The sequence below is a fragment of the Ammodytes marinus genome (genome assembly GCF_949987685.1).
Source record: "Ammodytes marinus genome assembly, chromosome: 20".
In the NCBI taxonomy this organism is placed as follows: domain Eukaryota; kingdom Metazoa; phylum Chordata; class Actinopteri; order Uranoscopiformes; family Ammodytidae; genus Ammodytes; species Ammodytes marinus.
This window is the reverse complement of record NC_137224.1, coordinates 11,189,369-11,211,542: the sequence shown is the minus strand read 5'-3', so window position 1 is coordinate 11,211,542 and position 22,174 is coordinate 11,189,369. Positions and strand designations below refer to the sequence as shown.

Genomic DNA, 22,174 nt, shown 5'->3' with positions numbered 1-22,174 from the left:
AGGCTTTGTGTCCTGTAAGGGCACACCCATCTCATTCTGTGTTTTGCCATTTTCGCTGGCCTTACACAGGGCATTAGTGTTGTTCACAATAATCCTCGGTCCCAGAAACAAATGATTGGTGGTGCATTTGCTGAACCTGAACTTGATGCTAATCTAGTTATGGCTATGTTTGAAAATACGGAAATATAAAACTGTGTACTATGTACACAAAAACCTAATTCATTTTATGTACATTCACAGCGTGTCTATACACAATATCAATTTATCTAAGTGTATCATCGCATGTGTAGCCTACATATTTGCATTGATGCTTGTTTCTGTGTATTACACCATGGCTTAAAATGATCTTATTACTGTTAGCAATGTTAGCTTGTGATTTTTTAATCATTGTTTATTGTCATAGTAACAATCTGACCTGTGTTTTAATAGTTAGTTGTGTAGCTTTTACCTGTTTGTACTAGCTACAGTATAGTGTACGTTCAAAGTTGCTAATTTGTTTAGTTGTACCTGTACACTCGTCATCAACTAAAACAACTGGAGTCAAATGTCTTATATATGTCAACATGCGTAGCCAATAAAGGTGGCAAAGTGTCACAGAAACTTATCTTGGGTAGCTATCACTAGTGTCATCCTCGACACAGAATAACTTACTTAAATGTTTGAAAGCCTCAGTGATCCGGTCTTTTGTCTTTGCTTTGAAACAGTTAAACGGTTCTAGAAGTGAGTGAGGATGTTAACACACAGTAGCTGTTATACAAAGGGTAGGGAGCAATGTATTTCTTTTCCAATTTAGCCCTAATGAACTACTGTAGATATGTGGTGTATGTGTGCCAGTCATACAGAGTTCCTCCTCCTCATCACTGCCGTCTCCACAGTCGTCCTGCTTGTTGCACATCCGGCCGGAGTAGATGCAGTAGCCGTTTGCGCAGCGGAACCTTGACGGCATCTCACAGGTGATGTTTACTAGTCAAAACACACACACATGACAGTTTAGTCCAACACTGCTGCCACTACTACTCGGGTTAACATTGAAACATTAAAATCCTCCATATATTTTTCAAACCTAAGGTGAATTGTATAAATTGAGAATCATAATGTGCTTCAAGGGTTTGCACATTTGGAAAAATACAGGCAAAATTCCTTTCACAGGACTTTGCCATGGACAAATTACTGATAAATAAAATGTTTTTCTTACAGCATAAGTTAATCTGTTCGTCAGAGCGGTCTCCACAGTCATCAGTGCCGTCACACACCCAGCTCTGGCTCACACACAGAGTGTTGTCACACTGGAACAGGCTTAGAGGGCAATAACGGCCTCCTGGGAAACGAGTGGCTGTCGAGTTGGAGGAAAAACTGTTACACACACAGTTTAAATCAATATGTATCTAGACCAAACGTTTGGATGCGAAAACAAAAGTGACTCTTAAAGCTTTAACTCAAGCTGTTGGTATCTGCTTATGGTCTATTTATTCAACTTCTTGAGCAGTTTGACCGACTGTAGCATATTTGAGATATTTTCATGCAATAATTTAAGGACATCCATTTACCCTATACACACACACTTACAAAACACAAGGTAAAAACAGGTGCAATAAAATGCTGCAGAGCCCAGGCAGTTTGCCATATGTTTTCATGTTGTTTACTTACGACAGCTGGTCTCGTCTGACAGGTCCTCACAATCGCGCCGTCCATCGCACTGCAGAGCAGCGGGGATACAGTGGCCCGAGTCACACTGGAAAAGACCTGGACGACACGTCTGCAAATCTGGAAGAGAGCCAAGATGTCAGCGCGTTTGTTTATGAAACCGGCCTTGGAAACTTTAAGGATGCGAGTTTGTGTTGCAGTGCCGGCTCACCACAGTCCCGCTCATCTGAGTTATCCCCGCAGTCGTTGTCATGGTCACACACCCACTTTCCAGGCACGCACTGCGCGTTGTCACATCGAAACTCACTTTCAGAGCAAGGCCTCGGCTCTATAGACATCAAGATTAAGAGATGGTGTGAGTATGAGTTTTTTTTTAACTCCCTGATTGATTCAACCCCATAAAAGGATAAACTGAAGAGGAAAGGAAAAACTCATTCTGTATCAGTGGCAGACACATAACTCTTGCTGAGTTTGTAATGTATTTAGCTGATACATGACAGTATATACTCACGGCAGTCCCTTTCGTCTGAGGCGTCACCACAGTCGTTGGAGCCGTCACACTGCCAGCGGATAGGGACACAGCGGTGGTTGTCGCATCGGAAATCTCCCAGAGGATCGCAGGTTACCTCCTCTGTTAAGAGTCAGGAATGCATGGAGAAAAACATGATTCAACATGTGGTCAATGAGAAAAAACTGTTCAGTGACACCACGTTTAAGACCCCAAATATACAATGCTCAATAAGCAGAACTTGCTGTGCAAATCTGTAGGTTGAGACAAACAAGGTACTCTAGCCAAATAAAATGGGACTACAGATGAAAATTAGCTAATAGCTAACTCTGGTACTGTACTGCTCATGAGCCGTGCATTGTCCCTGCTAAATAAATAAATCATAAATAAAAATTATTATCATCAAATTAAAAGGGTGATACACACTGCTATTCCAGCCTATTGAAAAGAGTTCAATAATACAGTGTTAATGCTAGGCAACATCCTACTTTGATTTAAAATTTTTATCAGCGGTACAGTGTGCTACTCTTTAAGCAAACTGACCGCAGCCCTGCTCGTCGCTGTTGTCGATGCAGTCATTGGCGCCGTCACAGCGGGCCCACTGAGGAACACAGCGGTAGTTTGTCTTGCAGGAAAACTCGGTGTCATCGCACTTGTAGTCTGGACCCACTGGAAGGAGAGAGAAAGAGAGATTAGACAAGACAGGAGAAAGAGACAGAAAACAACAAACAAAACATGGAAGACAGAAATGAGAAAGAACAAAACAAACAGTGACAGTGAGTAAGAGCAGAAGGGAAGAGGCTGAGAGGGGAAAAGATTAATCGTTAGTGCCATTTAAACCTAGAAAAAAAAGCCAATACATCATTAATTCACTCTAGCTCCTCTTGGGACATGGGCGAGTCTAGATTGATTATATATTATTGAAAAAACACTTAAGCTTGATTGAACCGTCAGCTCTGTTCTGCCACAGTGCACGACCCATCATCAATTACAGCAGAGCTCTTCCTTTGAGTATGAGGAGAATCAGGGTCTCACAGGTTTGAGCCCCACAACAGCCACCGAACAGGACATCATCATCTCTTGCCTTACTGGCTTTTGATTCACTTCAAATTAGGGATGGGGCCGATCCGTTCCAATATCGGTATCGGCTCCGATATGGCTGCAATCTACATATCGGATAACGGACTGATAACACCCGTTAAAAAAATGTAATTATTAAGAAATCTAAATGATCTTAACTATGAAATACATTTTTATTTTAAGACCGTAGTTATGTGATATAGCACACATTAATATTTGAATTTAGCAATTCAAAAGTTGAGTTCTGATGTTCTTCTGCATTCAAACAGTTCAAAGCAGTTAAGATAAACCTTGTTTCATTTTTGTATGTTTGTTGCTCTTTAAATGAGGATTGCTGTGTTGATTAAGCCTTCATAACATTACACCTAGCATTCCCACCAATAAAGAAATGTATAATAGTTATGATATCAGACACTATCGCTATCGGCCGATATCCAAAACCCAGATATCGGAATCGGATCGTACAGAAAAATAGTGGATCGGTGCATCAATAGGTCTATTGGTGTATTCTATCATTTTCTTGTCCCTTACTGGCTTTGATTCACTTAAAAAGACATCTCATAATGTCCCACTCACTGCATGTTTCAAAGGGCTCATCAGACCCATCCCCACAGTCGTTTTGTGCGTCACACACGTAGCTAGACGGCAGACAGCGCCCGTTGGCACACTGGAATTCTCCCGGTCGGCACGTCCTCTGGGAACAGGTCTCTGTGTCCTCATCGCTGCCGTCCGAACAGTCGTTTACTCCGTCACAGTGCCAGGATACGGGGATGCACAGCTTGTTTTTACACTGGAACTGGTTTTCCTGACAGCGGTGGTCACCTACAGGGAGATAACTGCATCTTGACTTGTGTTTTGAACATTAAGTGAGCTCATCCTAAGGGTTTTTAGCATGGCCAAGGTGAACTTAAACCAGGAAATGTTGTGATATGTTCTTCGCTATTCTATAAGCTAAATCAAACAAACAAATTTGACATGTGTAAAAAAACCATCATGCAAGACCCGAAATAATCACTGTAATATGTGAATTTTGCGAGTTAATAACAGCTTCCTATCTGATTTTTCTACTCTATTGCAGTGAGTTACAGTAACTGTCGTACTGCAGAGAGCCACGTCCTCGTCGGAGGCGTCAGCGCAGTCCGAGTGCCCGTCGCAGATGAAGCCCGGGTAGGTGCAGTTTCCGTCCCGACACTGGAACTGACCGGCGGGGCAGTAACGGGGCGGACAGGTCTGAGGTTCATCTGAGCCGTCACCGCAATCCGACTGGCCGTCACACTTCCACCATATAGGAACACACCTGAGGATGAGGGGAAAGGCACGGAGAGGTTAGGCAAACCTAGGAATGATATAATGGAAACATGTTTTATTAACTCACATTAATATACTACTCACATTGATATACTGTAACAATAGATCTGGGAAGTATGTGTATAGTATTAATAACAAAATCAAAAAGTGTTTATCGATACCTCTCCAAATATTTAAAAGGGCAATCAAAAAATGTCAGATCTTTGTAAAGGAAGTTCAATACTTTACAGTAAAATTCACTACTTTTAATGCCTTACTTTGAGACTATTAAATTCAATGCTTTTTAAATGCTTTAAAGACCCAGTGGGTTAGCCTGGCATTCCCAGACCTGCCACTAGGTGCTGGCAAATTAAATTTGCTGCGCCTGTTGGTCTGGACACGCTCCGTTGAAGCTTTATCAAGAAGACCAGAAATCTGGGCTCACGTTTCAATTGGTTCTATCTAATATGGGCGCGCCAGAGCCCTTTATATGGTACTCTGGGGAGGACGTAACCGGATGACGACAGTGACGTGCATGCGACGTCGAAGCCGTGATAGTAAACATCAAAGATGGCTGCGGATATGTTGTGTGAGTTTGAGACTGCTTTGGCCTCGACCCTTAACGATTTGGAAGACGGCACTCAAATCTTTCATTAGCAAGTAAGTGGAATGTTCCGTTTTGCCGACCGACAACGGCAAACGTTTAATTTAACAGTTTAACAGTTTAACAGTTTCGCTAAACTACGTCACCTTGTGCATCGCTCTGATTGGTTGTAGTGCTATCCAACTGCGTGCAGTGGCATTTGAAATGCACGAGTAGGAGCCGCCCCTTGAGTTGGAAATTACTATTGATCGTGGCCAGACCCTCTATCGTTCACGATATCAGGGTCTGGATTTCCAGGCTACCAGTGGGTACCATGTTACAATGCTCTTAAATATTAATATTCAGCCTCCCTACAACATGATTTAAAACTGGATGAATGGAATTGTAAGGACTGTGAAATGAGAGCACAAGTTATTTTATTTATTTTTTATCTGACCGACCTCTCATTGTCCCCACAGCGGAACTGGGTGCTAGAACAGTCAGCGACACACTGGATCTTGAAGCCCACAGCGAGGCCGATGAAGTGATCTGGACACTCGCAGGTGGCCTGCTGCCCACCAGGGCCAATCAGGCACAGATGACTGCAGGTCAGCGAATGGGATGAGCAGGGGTTTTCACCTGGGTGATTCAAAATTAAACATTGGTTTATTCTGGGCTGCATCCAATTAAGGCAATAAAAAACACAAGCAATCTGCAGTTCAAATGTACGCACTGCGAGGCTGCCTGTATGGGTGGTATACGTGAATGTCATAGGGCCGATGCGTGTTGTTGCCCATCAACGTGCGCTGTTCGCCAGTGTACTTGTGGGCTTTCTCCACTGTGTGTGTGTTCCAGTCAGTCCAGTACACCCAGTCCTCAAACAGGGTAACGGCAAAGACATGGGGGAGTGTACCAGCAATGGCCCGGTGTCGGTTCTGACCGTCCATGTCTGCAAAGCTGAAGGTTGATACAGTGCAGGGTTAATACAATCTGTAGGCATTACATATTCATAGAACTAAAACTTAAGAAATTCAGAGCACTGCCCTGGAAACGTGACTACACAAATATGTTTTGAGCATCTCCACACTCACTCCAGGAAGTTCAGGTGGGAATCGGCAAAGAAGATCTTGTTGGTGGTGTAGTCTATAGTCAGAGCATTAGGCCACTCCAGCTTGGTTGTGATGATGGCAGTGATATTGGTTCCATCCATGCCAACTCTGCCAATATAGGCAGTGTCCCCCCAGTCAGTCCAGTACAGCCATCTGAGAGAAACAGTGGACACGAATGAAGAACGGAAACATCCAAAAAGATTATTAGAGTCAATTGTAATGGATATTTACCAATATAAATGGTCTGCAAATAACAGTAATGCCTAATATTGTTTTACTGGGTGCATTTTATTATCTTTACTATTCCTGTCTCTGACTTGATCAGTGTACACAGCACAAGATCACATAGAATATGTAATTACCTATTATTAGGTGTTTCCATTGCAGCTACAAAATTCTGACTAGAGAACTTTTCAATAGTTAACACCTGGTTTCGGTGTGCGATATGTGTGTGTAAGTGTGTGTGTGTGTGTGTGCGTGCGTGCGTGCATGCATGCGGTCACATGCGTTTGTGTTTGTGTGTGTCCGTACCCATATTTAGGGTTGACTGCCACGGCGCGGGGTCGGCTGATAACATATGTGGCATTTCCATTTGTGAACTGTCCTGACAGCAGCTTCTTCTGGTAGCGCCCATCCAGTTCCATCACATGAACTGAGCTGTAATAACTGTTCACCAAGTACAACTTCCTGGAAGCAGAAAGGAAAAGATTTCACTGTCATCCCAAATTAAAAATCCCAAAATACATATAGGGGAAGGTGGGGTGATTTGTGCAACTTTTTACTCAAAGTGATTTTAAAGTGAGGCCTTGACAGTTATGTCTCCAACTCAAATATGTACATATATTTCAGGATGTTGTGCATCCTTGGCAATAAAAACTTTGGATCTGGAATAAACTGTTTAAGAAATATAGCTTTCGGAAAAAAAGTTGTCTTGTCGCACAAATCACCCCACGTAGTGGGGTGATTTGTGCGTCATTGTGTCACAATGACAAAGTCACCATCATCATCTTTCTGGCCATCTGAACTCTCATCAGTGGTGTCGTTAAGTGGAATTGAGATGTCACTCTCTCCTGAGCTACTGTAGACTATCACTTTCTTTTGGTGACCAGCGTATACAGCCATGCCACTGGCACAACTCTCAGAAATGTACTTTGCACTAGTTGCTCCGTGCTTGTGGAACCAACTGCCACCTGACAAATGTGATTCCCCCTACATTTCTGCCTTTAAATCAAGGCTCAAAACCCATATGTACACCCTGGTGTTTCCTCCCCATTAACCTCTGCACTACTTACTTACCTCTGCACTACTATCTGTGTTTATGTGGATGTATGGGCTTTACGTCTTTTATTTTGGTTATTGTTATTTTACCTTCATTGTTTACCTACTGAATGCACTATGTACAGCACTTTGGACAGTGCAAACTGTCATAAATGTGCTTTTATAAATACATTTTACTTACTTACTTACTTATAACTCACCCAGGCCCTTGCGCACAAATCACCCCATCCCCAGAATTTTGGATAATAGGCATGATGCAGCAATTTAGGGTTGACATTGTGCTAATTATATAGACTCAAAGTGTAGCATACCAAAGCACTAAAACATGTGTCAAATGTTTTCAAACGTGTCTATAATTGTTCAGACACAATAATCAAAAAACCTTGATCATGGAAATTTTACTTTGAAAGGCAAAACACAGTTTTTTGAGCTTAAATGTGCTTATATCTTATTCCTTGTGTCTCCCTTCTTTACAGGATGAGTCAAATGGATGGCTCTTCTTAAATATGTGGTCACATTTCCAATTTCTTCCACGGTTTTCTAGAAACAATGGGTTTTGCAACTTCCAAAATGCACAAATCACCCCACCTTCCCCTACTGTTTATTGTATGATAAACTATTAAAAATAATTATAATTTAAAATAGCTTTATGAATGAAGATTCTCACACACCTGCCCACCCAGTCCAGCGCCAAGCCTTCAGCTCCAAAAACATTCTCATCCGCCAGCGTCTCCCTGTCGGTGCCGTCTAAACGCATCCTCTCTATCTTCCCTACTCCTGCGTCCAACCAGTACAGCCTCTGCTCTGCGTGGTCAAAATCTAACGCCACCACATTGGACAGGCCCTGCAGGACTATACTCATGAGTGAGCCATCGGTGGTCAGTTTGCGGATGTAGTAGCGGTTACTGTACAACAGGTACGGGGCAATGCCACTGTTCTGCCGACAGGTGCGTCCATCGGGTTCGCGGATGTACCCCGGGGCACATTTGCAGTGGTACGAGCCCACAGAGTTCTCGCACATCTGGCTGCAGACGGCCGGCGTGCTGACACACTCGTTGAGGTCCTCGCAGGCTTTTCCGTCGGGCATGAGTCGGTAGCCGGGGTTGCAGGAGCAGTAGTAACCGGTGAGGGTGTCGGTGCAGATCTGGGCACACCGGTGGACTGATGGGCTGCGGCACTCGTTGACTCCTAGACAGAACGAGAAAAATAAGACCAAGTGGGGAAAAGACAATGAAAAAAGATGATTCACATACCAAAAGATTGATTCATATACCAAGAGTGGGTATATGAATCAATGTAATATTAAATGGGTGAACGGAATTAATCACATATATAAATTATGATGAGACAATCAGCCTATCAACCGATAACTCAAAATCGACATAAAAGGGCTTTAATAATTGTAAACATTCTTTAAATGTTAATTATCAAACACAAATGCTTATATTTGCTAGTTCCAATCTTTTTTTGATCATTGCATCATTAACACTGAATATCTTTCAGACCAAAACATTTTAAGATGTAGTTAATATTAGTAGTATTTGTTTCCCAAATCGTATTGTCTCATATTTAAGTAAATGATTTGGAATATAAAATAAAAACTGAAATAAATAAATAAAAAATAATCATGAGTTTTAGGGAGCCCTTAGCTACATGGGGTAAATGGGTATATGAATATATTCAAACAATTGTGAGAACTTTAATATTGTCGCTTTTGATTCAACTTCCCAAACTATCCACTAACAGGATAGAAAATAAGCAAAAGTAAAAACTTTCCATATAATATGGTGAGTTCTTCAAAACATTTTAGGTAGCATTTTGGTTCACAAGAATCAAATGTATTGTCTACTAGTTCGGAAAGAAACTTTCCAAGTGCCATGTACACATGTCAATAGTCATCAGTATCATCACAATATTTCTGTATTTCTCACCGCAGCCTTTTTCATCGCTGTTGTCTTCGCAGTCCTTCTGTCCGTTGCACACCTTAGTGTTGTCGACACACTCTCCTGACTTGCACAGGTACTGGTTGGGGGCACAGGTGGGCTGGGGCTTGATGCACAAGCTGTCCGCCTCGTCTGAGCCATCCATACAGTCGCTGTCTCCGTCGCAGGTGTATGAAGCAGGGACGCAGGCTCCGTTAGCGCAGGTGAACTGGTAGCTGCTACACGTGTCATAGGTACAGCCCAACTCGTCACTGCCGTCCCCACAGTCGTTCACGCGGTCACAGCTGGGTAGAGGAGAGTTAATTCCTTAGATTCCATTCCAGTGACGAGAGAATTAGTTTTGTGACGAGGAACTTTTAAATATTACTGAAACAGTCAAATTTTTCCTCTGATGATCATAAATGACATGACATCAGCAAACGAGACCATCAGTGCAAAGAATGCAATTTTTATATAGTTTCTCTTATTGCCTTTGTTATGGGTATGCTCACCCAGGAACAACAGCTGGCGTAGTAAAATCACTACCGCTTTTGCCCAAAAGGAGTGCAAAAATTAACAAACACCAAAACGTTCCTCGGAGCACCTTTAATTAAAAGTGGATTAATTGATTCTGGAAAATGCTTGTTGTCAAAACATTTTTTTTCTCAAAATCAGTGAATATTTCCTCATGATCCGCAACCCGTCCGTACTGTGTGTGCACGCTGAAAAAAAAATACAGTGTTAATAGGTCCTGTAAACTGGTATATCACTAGCTACGGTGGGCCCCCCTTTGTTTACATACCAGTTTACAGAGCATAGGCTGTGTATTAACACCTGATTTTTTCTTCGGTGCACACACGCAGTTCAGACAGGTAGCACGGATTGCGAGGAGATATTCACTGATTTTGACGAAAAGGGATTTTTTCGCTGACTACACCTTTAATTCATGTCACACACAAACACTTGTAACTTACTGGTAGGGGAGGAAGATGCAAAGCCCGTTGGAGCAGGCAAACTCGTTCAAATGACAGGTGCGGTTGGGGCAGTTCTGGAGCTCGTCAGCCGCGTTGGCGCAGTCTTTGTCCCCGTCACACACAAATCTTAAGGGCACGCAGCGCGGGTATCCGGGGTGCCAGGTTGGGCATGTGAACTGGCTGGAACTACAGGTACGTTGGCCTGAAATTATATGATACCGTAAAACATGTGCAGGATCAAACATTTGGCTGTAAAGAAAAATTCAGATGTTTGTAAGCTGAACAAAAACTAATTAGTTCAAATAGTGCATTTGTCTTGCCAACAGGTCAACAGCATTGCCCCCCCGCAGAGCGTTTTAATATAAAAGTGCTGCCTCACCACACTGCAGTTCAGGAGCTTCGTCACTGTTGTCCCAGCAGTCATTGTTGCCGTCACAGACCAATGACTGGGGGATGCAGTTTCCATTGGTGCAAGTGAACTGACTGGGATTGCATGTTCTTATCTGATCCTCTGCACATGAACACAGAATAATACATCAGTTTTGAGAGGCCTTTACACCACCATTTACTCTAATCACAGACCACGTATCTGTGAGTTCTCAGCAAGGCACGGAAAAAGCTCTCTGAATAAAGGTTTAACTGGTCTAAAGAGCCCAAATGTCAATTGTAAAAAGGTAGTCAACTCACCACAGGTGGGAGGTTCATCTGTCCCATCGCTGCAATCTCGGACATTGTCACACACCCAATAGCCAGGGATACACGTCCCTCCATCGCAGCGGAACTGGTCCGGAGAGCATGTGCGACCCGCTGTAGCACAGTAACACAGATTCAGATATACTGTACACACATGTAGAGTTCTATTAAATCTACTCACAGGGAAACAGACTAAACATTGTGAGTGACCAGTTCCTACCAGCAAGTCTCTCTCTCTTTCTTGCTAAACGTTCAACTTACCACAGAAGAGAGGATTCTCATCGCTGTTGTCCCCACAGTTGTTGTAGCCGTCACACAGGCTATCAGGGTAGATGCAGATGTTGGTGTTGTCACATTTGACCTGGCCCGTTGGACACGTCCTGACAGCTGGAGAGAGCAACGATCAAAACACCAACCACAGGATTAAAAACATTATTCAGCCTCTTAGTCAGCAACACTGAATAAATATCTGGGAGGTGGATATTAATAAGAGATTCTTTCGGACTATTGACAACTTACTAAGGCTTTGCCAAAGGGAACTTAAGCTAATGACTGAGGAAGAGCAGATGGTTACTCGTGCAGTGGAACCAATGACGTTAGAAGAACACTTTCCAAACCATTTTCCAATCTAGTTGCTGAAACGTGTGTACGTTAAAGATCTAATTTAAGGGGGCAGCTCATGGTGTAGTGGTGAGAGCGCCCGTCCATAGAGGCTAAGTCCTCAGAAGCAGCAGACTATGGGTTTGAATCCGGCCCTTGGTCCTTCTCTGCATGTCATTCCCCTCTCTGCCCCATTTAATCTCTGTCTCTAAAAACTGTCTGATAAAAGCATAGAAATGCAAAATAATAATATTTAATTTTTTTAATTTAATTTAAATTTTTTACCTTTATATTACCAGGCAGGTCTTTAAAAACATATTCTTATTTATAAAAGATGGCCTGGCAAAAGATAAAAGCCTTTTGAGGGGAGGGCTGAAAATAACTATATCATAACTCACGGCAGTTGATTTCGTCGGAGGTGGCGTTGTCGCGGCAGTCGTTGTGTCCGTCACAGACGAAGGCTGCGCTGATGCAGCGTCCGTTGCCGCAGGTGAACTCGGTAGCTGGGTTACATGTGGGGAAGGGGCAGCCTCGCTCGTCACTGTTGTCCCCACAGTCGTCGGTGTAGTCACAGGTGTAGCTGAGTGGCACGCAGCGCCCACTGTCGCAGGTAAAGTCAATGGCTGCGCAGGTGTGGTAGGCTGGAGCAGGAGGAACAACGGTGGTGATTTACTGCCCATTTTACCTTCATTGTTTACCTACTGAATGCACTATGTACAGCACTTTGGTTAGTTCGAACTGTTATAAATGTGCTTTTATAAATACATTTTACTTACTTAGATATTTAATTTTCGATGTTCTGCCTATTGGCTTTTTTTTACTATTACAATCTGAAACCCACCATTTTAAAAATGGATATTACTATTACAGGCAGTGAGAATATAAATGTTCAATAACAAAATTATGTGTGTGTGCCTTTCACACATGGGAATTGTTTCAGCAATTGGGGGTTTAAATGCCAAAAATCATCAGGTTTAAGTGGAACATTTTTATATTTTCTTGCTTGCTTGACCTGCCGATATCTGTACACTTATGGTTACCATCCGCTGTTTACGTTATATTAAAACCTCATCTCTTACCACACACTCTCTCCAGCTCATCCGAGTTGTCCCGGCAGTCGTCGTAGCCGTCGCACTTCCAGCGCGCTGAGATGCAGTTTCCATTGATGCAGGTGAACTGGTCCGGCTGACAACGTTTCCCCGTGTCTTTGATACAGTCTTTGCCGTTGTTAGCCAGATACCAGTTCCCCTCGTGAGGACACTGGCACTCTGGGCCCACTGGACCTGCAGGAGGGAGAATGGGAGATGAGGGAGTTTAAGAATGGAGTGGTATTGAAAGGGGAAAACAGATATAACTATTAACTATTAATATATAATAAGTAGCACTGTGTCCCTTCTTTGTGTTGTTTGGAATGTTCACAACTCCCAATACTGGCTCTGAGGTATTAGGTGAGGAAAAACCACTTGTGTTCAGTGTGGTTAAAACTTCCAAAGATTTTCATGTAATATTTCATTTTGAATATTTGTATTGAGAGGCCCAAGGAAACACTTTTAGGCACAAAAATGATGAATCAAATGCATAGAATAACATGTTCAAAAACAGCTGCAAATAAGGTGGATCTGTGCAGAGAAAAGTTACAGGCACAACTTTAGATTTCTGGAGGCTATTGTGCTACTGTGTAACTTAAATTGAGTTTTAAGAGTGGGATCCACTGCCTTGTTTAGCAGCAGCAGGTACAAGTAAAGACTCTTGCTCTCTTACCGGAAACACACACATGACTGCAGCCTCCGTTGAACTGCTGGCAGGAGCTGGAGCACATCTCCTGCTTGGATGCAGCGTAAACATGGATGTCGTTTGGTCTGTACTGTAGGTCCTGGGCCAGCACTGTGAAGCCTGAACCATCGTCCTTCCCTGCCCTAAAGACTCCTCTCTCAGTCCAGTCGGTCCAGAAGATGTCCTGCTGGAAGACGGTCATGGCAAACGGGTACTGGACCCCTTGCACGATCACTTTTCGGTTGGCACCAGTCAGAGTGGAACGCTCAATCTTGTCTCTGTGAGAATCAGGGGTGGATTGATGTGTTCAAATATAATTGTTTTTAACAGTATGAGATCTGTTGCAATAGGGTGAAAATAAAAAAATAAACATACAACGTGGCATCGGCCCAGTACAGCATCCTTTCCTGGTAATCCAGAGTCAGGCCGTTGGGCGTGGACAGGCTGCTGTTAATGATCGGGGTCCGGAAGTTTCCACCCAGTGTGGCCCTCTCAATCTTAGCTGGATAGCCCCAGTCAGTCCAATACAGGTAACTGGGGGAGGGGGGAGAGAGAGAGAGAGAGAGAGAGAGAGAGCAGGGTAAGAAGGGAGGAGAGGAGCTCATATCATGGATAGACTTTATAACAGTGATGTCCAGTCCAGTAACACATTTGGTAGTGAAGTAATGGGTCTGGGGCTTTTACCCATAGCATGGGTCAACAATGATGCCTCTCGGACGGTTTGCAGGTGCGACGATTGAGCGGTTCTTCCCATCCACCCCAATGGACTGGACACTGCGTCTATAGTAGTCAGTGAAGTAGAGACGCTTGTTGACCCAATCGTACGCCAATCCTTCTGGGTCATCCAAATCTGAGCAGTGTAGCAAATGAGAGGAGAGGACGTTGAATAAAGAGAGAAAATGATAAGATCATGATGGTAATGAGAAAATTGAGAACAGGGTGAGTGGGGAGACAATCATGAGATGGAAGTCCCAATGGAAGTCCCATAAAGGGAACACAATAAGAGTTAACGCTTGACTCACTTGAGGCTATAATGACAGGTGGGCTGGTGACAGATGAAGTGGTGATGTAGCCAATCCTGCTCCGACCATACCCCATATACTGGGCGAAGAAAATCCGCTTCTCCTTGAAGTCATAATCCAGAGCTACCACGTTGTAGCCTAGGGTTACCGTTGGATAGGGGGTGCTGTGATCGGTAGGGTCTAACCTTAAGCTATTCAGCGTGTAGTCTGTTGTGAAAACTAGAAACTCATCCAGTCCGTAACCACACGTTACTCCATTACTAAGGAGTGACCCATGTGCGCAACCACATTTTGGTTTCTCCTGGCCTGGCAGGGCGAAGCAGAGCTGCTGGCAGCGGCCGTTATCTTCTTGACATGGGTTAAAGCCCACCTGGTTGGCAGATGTAGGCTGGACGTGAGAGTCAAAGACAGTTACATCCATCAGCCCATCAAGATTGTCTCGTATGACCTAGTACAAAAAAATCAAAATAAAATTTAATTGGCATAAAACATTCAGCAGTATCACAATTTTTTTTCTGACTCGGTCCGCCTCCCCTCTTTTATTGAGACTCTTTAAGAGATCATTCTCTGGACGCAAGACAGTTATGGTGCAACCTAACCATTGTTGATCCTAACTGCTAGTCACTGATTTGTGGATTTCAAGTTTAAATGCACCACCAACTGGGAGGGCTAATGTTTCTTATAAATTGTCCAATTATAGTTGAAAATGCCATTTTTATTTCACAATAATTTTTGTATTATTAGAGCAAAAGTTCGTAACCTAAAGATACAGATATTCAGTCAACTATAATATACATATGTCCGTGAAAAGCTAGACGTTTCATCTTCTCAAACAATTGATCCTACAGATTGTTTTTTCCCCAACAAATTGCGAATATTAAACAAATGATTGAGTTATTTCAATGGAATATCACAAAGGTATCCTCCCGTAAGCAAAAACAGAGCGCCAAGATGAGCAGATTTAAGTCTCACCTCTGGCTGGTCGGTATTAGCTGGGTCCTTACTGGCCTGGAGGAGCTTCCCCAGCTTTCTATCCACCCACAGCATGTAGTTTCCAAATATAGCCATTCCTGTGGGAGATGGATAGCGGCTCCCATAGCGTACAATCTGCCTCTGTGTGCCGTCTGGGGCCATGCGGGAGATCATATCAAGAACATCATCTGTCCAGTAGAGGAAATCATTGGTGTAATCTATGGTAAGGCCACTAGGTGACGCTAGGCTTTCTGAGGCCAACACTGTGCGGTTGGTGCCATCCAGCAGGGAACGCTCAATCTTAGGCGTTTGGCCACCATCCGTCCAGTAGAGGTAGCGAAGCCGCGGGCTAACAGCCACGTCACGGGGCTTGTCCTCGGAGGACTTGAGGAGAATCATTCGGTAGGTGGTGTTGATGGCGAGCACCTCCAGGAAGGTCTCACTATCAAAGGCATTGGTGAAGTATAAGTTACCTATGGAAGTGAAGGGAGAGATGAGAAAACTACTATTCATGTATTTATTAAATTTAATGCAAGAACTGTTTAATATCTTTGCTCTTAGGGCCTCCCTGTAAAGACAATGGATGAATGAAGGTTGGTTGAACGAGTTGCTTCATACCCGCAATCCAGTCTACAGCGAAGCCCTGGATGCCCCCTCTTCCAACACCAGAGTTGATGACATTACTGTAACGCCCTCCGTTTGTTTTAGCCCTGAAGATGCCCCTGTATGAGGTGGAGCTGGAGTTGTCAGTCCAGTATAAATAGCCAGATTCTATATGGAGATCCAACTTGCCCTTAATGGAGTAGGAAGCTGCAAAAAGATGAACAAAAATGTAACCCACAGCAACTGATTATTTGGTATTTATAGCTAATGATTCAGAGAAAAAAAGCAGGGTTGAACACTATGATGCAGAATAATATTATGCTAACATACTTCCACCGACAGGAACCATAGCTTCAGAGTGGTCGGAACTGTTTATGTGGAAGCCACGGATGTACTTGGAGGTGGAGACAATGGCGAAGGAATCGTACTGTTCACAGCGGGAGCCATCTTGAGAGGGGTTAAAGCCTGTGGTGCAGGCACAGGTCTTTTTATTATCTGGTTTGGGCAGACAGAGGTGGGAACAGCCCCCATTGTTAGAGCTGCAGGCGTTGGTGGTCCCCGCTGAGTCTGAGGTGGGAGAGAGAAAGAGAGTGGAGGAGGTGAGCATAACTAGATCATATATTAGCTCACATTACTGAAAAGAAACGGTACAATTAATATGTTTAAAGTAAAAATAAGGAGAAAATAAATGGAAAAGCTTGACAACTTTCAACAATGAATAGACTTAAACACAAAGCCACGGCTCCTCAACTTTGGATTGACTTGATGACGCAAACTTTGTATTTAGTTTTTTATTTATTAGTTCATTCATTTAATGCAGATCATTTCCACCATAATGGTAACCATAATGATAGAGCGTGAGATGCAACAAATATGTTGGTTGATCGTTAGTCTTAACCCTTTAGCCACAGGGCAACCCTTTACATTTTCTTTTAGATTTTTTATGTAGATTTTATTCCTTTTTTACGGTTTTAACTCATGTGTTTCTGTTGTGTTTGTTTGTCTTTTTGAATTTTCTTATTGTAATGCATATTGTAAATATGTATTGTTAAAGCTAAGCTACATTTTCTTTGCTTTAATATGGGAGCATTTATTATACATCGGTTTTTCAAGCATCTACATTTAAGGAAATGCCTGGTTCTGCAAAAAAAAATGTGTGACTGCAGTATGGTGCACAGTTTTAATTCATAGACCATTTAAATGACTTGATTTCTGCTTATTACCACCATCTTATCAACTTGTGTTTTCTTCTAAGTGAATAACATGCACACAGGAAGACGAAATCACAAGACAAATCCTTCCCCAATCTTCAAATATAACAGATGATATATGTTGATCGTGAAAAGGGCTGTGAGAGCTATAAGAGTTCGTATCAACACAAAAGGCTATATCCAAAAGATGAAATACAAGTGGTGCTTGATCCTGCAGTGTGCTATCCTTGGGGGAGAACACTAATCTCCTATACTCCCTCATTCACTGGCAAGTAATTACCTGCTGCATAATGAAACAGTCTGGCTGAAAACATAAAAAGCTCAAGGAGAGCCTGCGTTGAATTAGAAAAAAAAAGCAGTTTAATCCACGTACTGTCTCTGGCGTGCACTTTGAGGGCCCGCAGGCCAGACATGCCGCTTCTCATCATCACCATGTTGGCCCCGGTGTCCTTGTCCACCCTCTCAATGACCTCATAGTCCAGGTCTGTGTAGTAGAGGTGGTTCTGGTAGACCGTCAGCCCCCACGGATGGGAAAGGCCACTCACCACAGTCACACGGCTTACTCCATCCATGGTGCCACACTCGATCTGGGGCAAAGATAAAAAGAGGTTAATCTCAATGTCGCTGAATCAGGAAACATGATGAAGATGAAACTTGAAATCAAAAAATTATCACACAACAACAAGAACAAGAATTTAAAAAAGTTTGGTCTGAAAAACTTCAGATTATTCAGGTGGAATGAACTTGTTACAGTTTTATTTTATTTTTATTAATCTCGAACAATCAACAATATTTAAAAGAGAGAAAAAAAAGAAAAAAAAACATAGATAAAGGATCCAATTACTTTAAAGAAGAAAAAAGGACAAGTTCGAGAAGGAGCAGGCAGAAGCACAATGCTTCTATATTCCTACCGCTACTGAAATATTCCTGCCCCTACAGTGATAAGTAATAAAAAGACAAAACATCTTCCATAATGCAATTACATAAACGTTTGGTAAACTATAGGAGAAAATAAAAGTCGGTGAACTATTTCAATAAAGAAATGGTGACTAGGAGGATCATTATTCCCCTCGACCTCCCAAAATTGCAAAAAAAATGTGTATGAAGCCTGTGAGCAGAGTAGCATGTACAGGGTACATACCAGCCCTGAGCCAGCCACACCCCAGTACAGTTTACTGGCAGAGATGTCGACAGTGATGAATCCTATGTTAGCCATGTTGCCTGTGTAGAGGTTCCTGATGTTTCCTCCGTCCATGTCGGCGCTGCCAACCTTTGGAGGAACTCCACTGTCCGACCCCTTGTCTGTCCAAAACAGTTTCCTGTAAAGGGGAAGTCAAGTCAGTAAATGATCATGCTGTACATGCACACAGTTAATAAACCGAGCTATGTGTAAGAAAATGATTACATCAATCTACTAAACACAACTTGTAAGACTGAACTTGTTTATAGTTTTGGGTGGGCAGAAATGAGGAGAATGTTTTTGTCCATTTTACCCACATGAACTGACTCTTGATTATTTGTCCCTTCCATTGTTTTCCATACATCACTGAATTTAAGTATCACAGCAAATTCTCCAAATAGTTTTTTCTTAAACAGTTGCTTTACCCTCTTGCTGGATCCAGGGCTATTCCAATGGGCTCTCCTACTCCTTCCGGTTTACCAGTAGAAGTTATGAGGGTTTTCCTATACTTCTGGATTCCATCCACACGAATAACCTAAGTAAAGAGTAAAATTGTGTGAAAAATTTGGATACATTTAGTCTATTTAAAAAACTGAAATTAAGCGATTAAGCACAAAGGGCAGAATGCTTGATTTTATTTATGTATCAAAAGATGCTTACCTCTATGGTTTTAGCAGTAGGATTGGTGTAATACATCATTCGGCCTATCCAATCAAAGGCCAGACCAGACGGTGAGCCTATGAAAGCAGCTGGAGCAAACTCAGACCTGTTGGTACCAGTGGTTTTCACTTGCCATATAGAACCCTGATATTAGAGCATACATCAGAGACCATGCATCAAAACAACAAGCAAACAGTGTTCAAGAAACTGTGGGCAGTCAAGAAATTCACTTTAAATGTCCATTAGATGCTGTTGAAATAACTTTAGCAAGGCATTCTGCATGTTAAATGTAAGACCTCCACTCACACTGCCCTGTATCCAATAGACAAGCTGCTCCTGGTCGTCATAGTCAATGTCCCGTCCTTGGCTGATGCCAGACACAGGGGCCATTGCATTGTTGGAAGGGTCAGCGGGGTCCAGAGGAATTCCAAAAATCACTGATTCTCTCACAACCATCAAGAAGGGAGTATCATCTAGGATAGAACAAAATTTACATAAAGAGAAGAACACAATACTTACAAAAGGGGCTGTCTTATCAGAAACACTACACCGTTTATATCTAGAAGTAGAACATGTATATTCAGCCAGATGGTTTGTATGTTTTCATTATGGTTAAAGCCTGTGAACATGGCGGCAGAAAAGAAAAAAAAGCTACTGTTAAACAAAACAAAAACCAACCTTTGATACAGGTGCGTTTGTCAGCATCCAGCTTCCATCCAGATTGACAGTGACAGGTGTAGTACCTGGGTCTCAGGCCTGCCAGCAGGCACAGCTGAGTGCACAGGTGTTCTCTGCACGGGTTGATGGCTAAATGCAAAACAACAGTCACAATTAGACTTAATATGACATAATATTACAACACATTATCCAATTCCGCTTACTGAAATGATCATTTGGTTAAGCCAACATGGTGGAAATCTTACATCCATTACATTTGTGAAGTTGTCTGCTTTTACCTTCCTACATTGCATTACAGGTTTGAATACACTTCAAAAGCTAAGCATTTAAGATTTGCGGTTTAAAGGTGAAGTCAGCGATTCTGAAGAACCCTTGTTGTCAAAATCACTAATTGTCAAAATCCGTGAATATCTCCTCACAATCAGTTACCAGTCGGTACTGTGTGTGTTTTCGCTGGGTGTGTTAATACACAGCCTAGGCTCTGTAAATGTGTATATAAACAAATGGTATGCAAACAAAAGCCCACTGTAGCTTGCAACATGCCCATCATTTCCCAAGATATTCACTGATTTTGACATAGTGATTTTGACAACAGAATCGCTGACCCCACCTTTATCTAAAAGTTACCGTTGGGCTGTTTGATGGGATGGTCCATAACGATGCCCATTGGCTGATAGACATTGTTCATCAGAGTTGTGATGTTGCCGCCATGGAACTTGTTGGTCGTCATCACTTTGCTGGTGTAGCGCTCTGACCAATAGATGTTGTCCTCGAAGATGGTCATACCGTGTGGGTGCTGTAGATCCTGGTGAGAAGCAGAAAACAGATGAAATTATTTTGATGCAACTTGACACACTGATGTTTGAAACAGCTTTTGTTGTTCTCTTTTTGCCCAAGTTTGAGTACTGTACAAGTTTTTTTTCTTAAATTTCTAAATCCAACTTAACCTACCATGTCACTTGCCATGACCTGATGGCGGTTATTGCCATCGTAATCACAGTAGTCAATGTATTTGAGGTAGGCGTCAGCAAAGTAGACCCTGCGTGTGGTGTAGTCCAGGGCCAGGCCGTTGGGCCAGTAGAGCTTAGTGCTGACGATGACTCGTCTCATGGCTCCATCCATGGCGGCGCGCTCGATCCTGGGGTTCTGACCCCAGTCCGACCAGAACATCAGGTTGGTGCTGTGAGGAATGACAATGTTTTGTATGATTTCTTGTGACGTGTTGAAAAGTTGTTAAAATAATGGAACTTAATATAACATAGAAAAAGGCAGCAATGTAATATCTAATCAAAGAACATCCAAGCATGGCCTCAACTCACTAGTTACGGGGGTCTAAAACCAGTCCGCGGGGGCTGGTGACGTTCTTGGTGAGGAGGACTTTCCGAAAGCGACCATCCAGAGTGGACACCTCAATGTTCTCCATGACAGAGTCGGTCCAATAAAGGTTCCGACCCACCCAGTCCACAGCTATACTCTCTGGCACCATCAGACCAGAGGAGAACACCTAGATAAAACATGGACATTGTTAACACTGTGGACATTGTACAGTTGGGTTTAGAATTAGAATTCTAACTTTGAAGATACATTTTGTGACCTTTGGATGCTTTATTACATCTGAGCTTTTATTTCTCTTACTTCCCGTCTGTCGGTGCCGTTCTGGAAGGCACTCCATATCTTCTTCTGCGAGGCATCAGCCCAGTAGATTCTTGAAGTCACGCGATCAAAGTCCACCGTCACGATGCTTGAACCGCTGATCACTGGTTTCATCTGGGGCGGTCTCGTGTTGATTCGATTTGCGATGATCTGGCTCCGCTTGGCAACCAGGAGCACAGCTGCTAGTTGGTCTGAGGTCAGGAAAACATTTTGTTCAACATCTTATAGAAAATTATAACTCTATATCAAATATGCTCTACAATGTAGAAGATTTTCACATATATAAACTTGCAAATTAATACTTTTCCACTTGGCTTGCATATTCTTTGTAACTGGGTTGGTTATATACCTTGCTCTTCCTGTTAACGCTGCATTTACAACTTTTTATGGATTAGGTTTATCTTTGACTTCATTTGTTTTGTGTCCCAAAACAAAAACACACATGTATTCATTAATAAACACAAGAAAATCATTGAAAACCTTATTTTCTCTTGGTATTACATCAATTCAGCATTCTTTTAAAGGTGGAGTCAGCGAATTGTGGAAAACGCTTGTTGTCAAAATCACGTCAAAATCTGTGAATATTTTCTCACGATCCGCTACCTGCAGGTACTGTGTGTGTGCACTTAAAAAACTGTTTTAATACACATCCTAACTACAGTGAGCTCCCTTTTATTTGCACACCCTTTGCCAGTTTATAGAGCCTAGGTTGTGTTATAAACATCAATAACAACAACCAAAAAT

The 22,174-nt window shown here is 42.6% G+C and overlaps 1 protein-coding gene across 1 annotated transcript in view; it reads right to left on the bottom strand.

Moving 5' to 3' along the window:
* Positions 1 to 22,174, bottom strand: part of lrp2b (low density lipoprotein receptor-related protein 2b) — a gene marked incomplete at both ends in the record, with an annotated part of 43,833 nt that overhangs the window by 7,661 nt on the left and 13,998 nt on the right. The window contains 37 exons of the mRNA XM_080048471.1: positions 841 to 963; positions 1,196 to 1,333; positions 1,648 to 1,764; positions 1,856 to 1,972; positions 2,156 to 2,275; positions 2,696 to 2,821; positions 3,809 to 4,054; positions 4,333 to 4,529; positions 5,564 to 5,741; positions 5,836 to 6,059; positions 6,194 to 6,364; positions 6,743 to 6,898; positions 8,161 to 8,677; positions 9,421 to 9,716; positions 10,386 to 10,587; positions 10,765 to 10,896; positions 11,073 to 11,192; positions 11,340 to 11,465; positions 12,077 to 12,319; positions 12,758 to 12,961; positions 13,440 to 13,729; positions 13,827 to 13,985; positions 14,136 to 14,301; positions 14,474 to 14,921; positions 15,446 to 15,918; positions 16,064 to 16,255; positions 16,379 to 16,615; positions 17,633 to 17,846; positions 18,401 to 18,578; positions 18,865 to 18,974; positions 19,100 to 19,243; positions 19,406 to 19,572; positions 19,778 to 19,906; positions 20,405 to 20,582; positions 20,729 to 20,957; positions 21,097 to 21,281; positions 21,413 to 21,621. Of these exons, the coding sequence (XP_079904597.1) occupies positions 841 to 963; positions 1,196 to 1,333; positions 1,648 to 1,764; positions 1,856 to 1,972; positions 2,156 to 2,275; positions 2,696 to 2,821; positions 3,809 to 4,054; positions 4,333 to 4,529; positions 5,564 to 5,741; positions 5,836 to 6,059; positions 6,194 to 6,364; positions 6,743 to 6,898; positions 8,161 to 8,677; positions 9,421 to 9,716; positions 10,386 to 10,587; positions 10,765 to 10,896; positions 11,073 to 11,192; positions 11,340 to 11,465; positions 12,077 to 12,319; positions 12,758 to 12,961; positions 13,440 to 13,729; positions 13,827 to 13,985; positions 14,136 to 14,301; positions 14,474 to 14,921; positions 15,446 to 15,918; positions 16,064 to 16,255; positions 16,379 to 16,615; positions 17,633 to 17,846; positions 18,401 to 18,578; positions 18,865 to 18,974; positions 19,100 to 19,243; positions 19,406 to 19,572; positions 19,778 to 19,906; positions 20,405 to 20,582; positions 20,729 to 20,957; positions 21,097 to 21,281; positions 21,413 to 21,621 (7,461 nt within the window). The remainder of the gene's footprint in view (positions 1 to 840; positions 964 to 1,195; positions 1,334 to 1,647; positions 1,765 to 1,855; positions 1,973 to 2,155; positions 2,276 to 2,695; positions 2,822 to 3,808; positions 4,055 to 4,332; positions 4,530 to 5,563; positions 5,742 to 5,835; positions 6,060 to 6,193; positions 6,365 to 6,742; positions 6,899 to 8,160; positions 8,678 to 9,420; positions 9,717 to 10,385; positions 10,588 to 10,764; positions 10,897 to 11,072; positions 11,193 to 11,339; positions 11,466 to 12,076; positions 12,320 to 12,757; positions 12,962 to 13,439; positions 13,730 to 13,826; positions 13,986 to 14,135; positions 14,302 to 14,473; positions 14,922 to 15,445; positions 15,919 to 16,063; positions 16,256 to 16,378; positions 16,616 to 17,632; positions 17,847 to 18,400; positions 18,579 to 18,864; positions 18,975 to 19,099; positions 19,244 to 19,405; positions 19,573 to 19,777; positions 19,907 to 20,404; positions 20,583 to 20,728; positions 20,958 to 21,096; positions 21,282 to 21,412; positions 21,622 to 22,174) is intronic.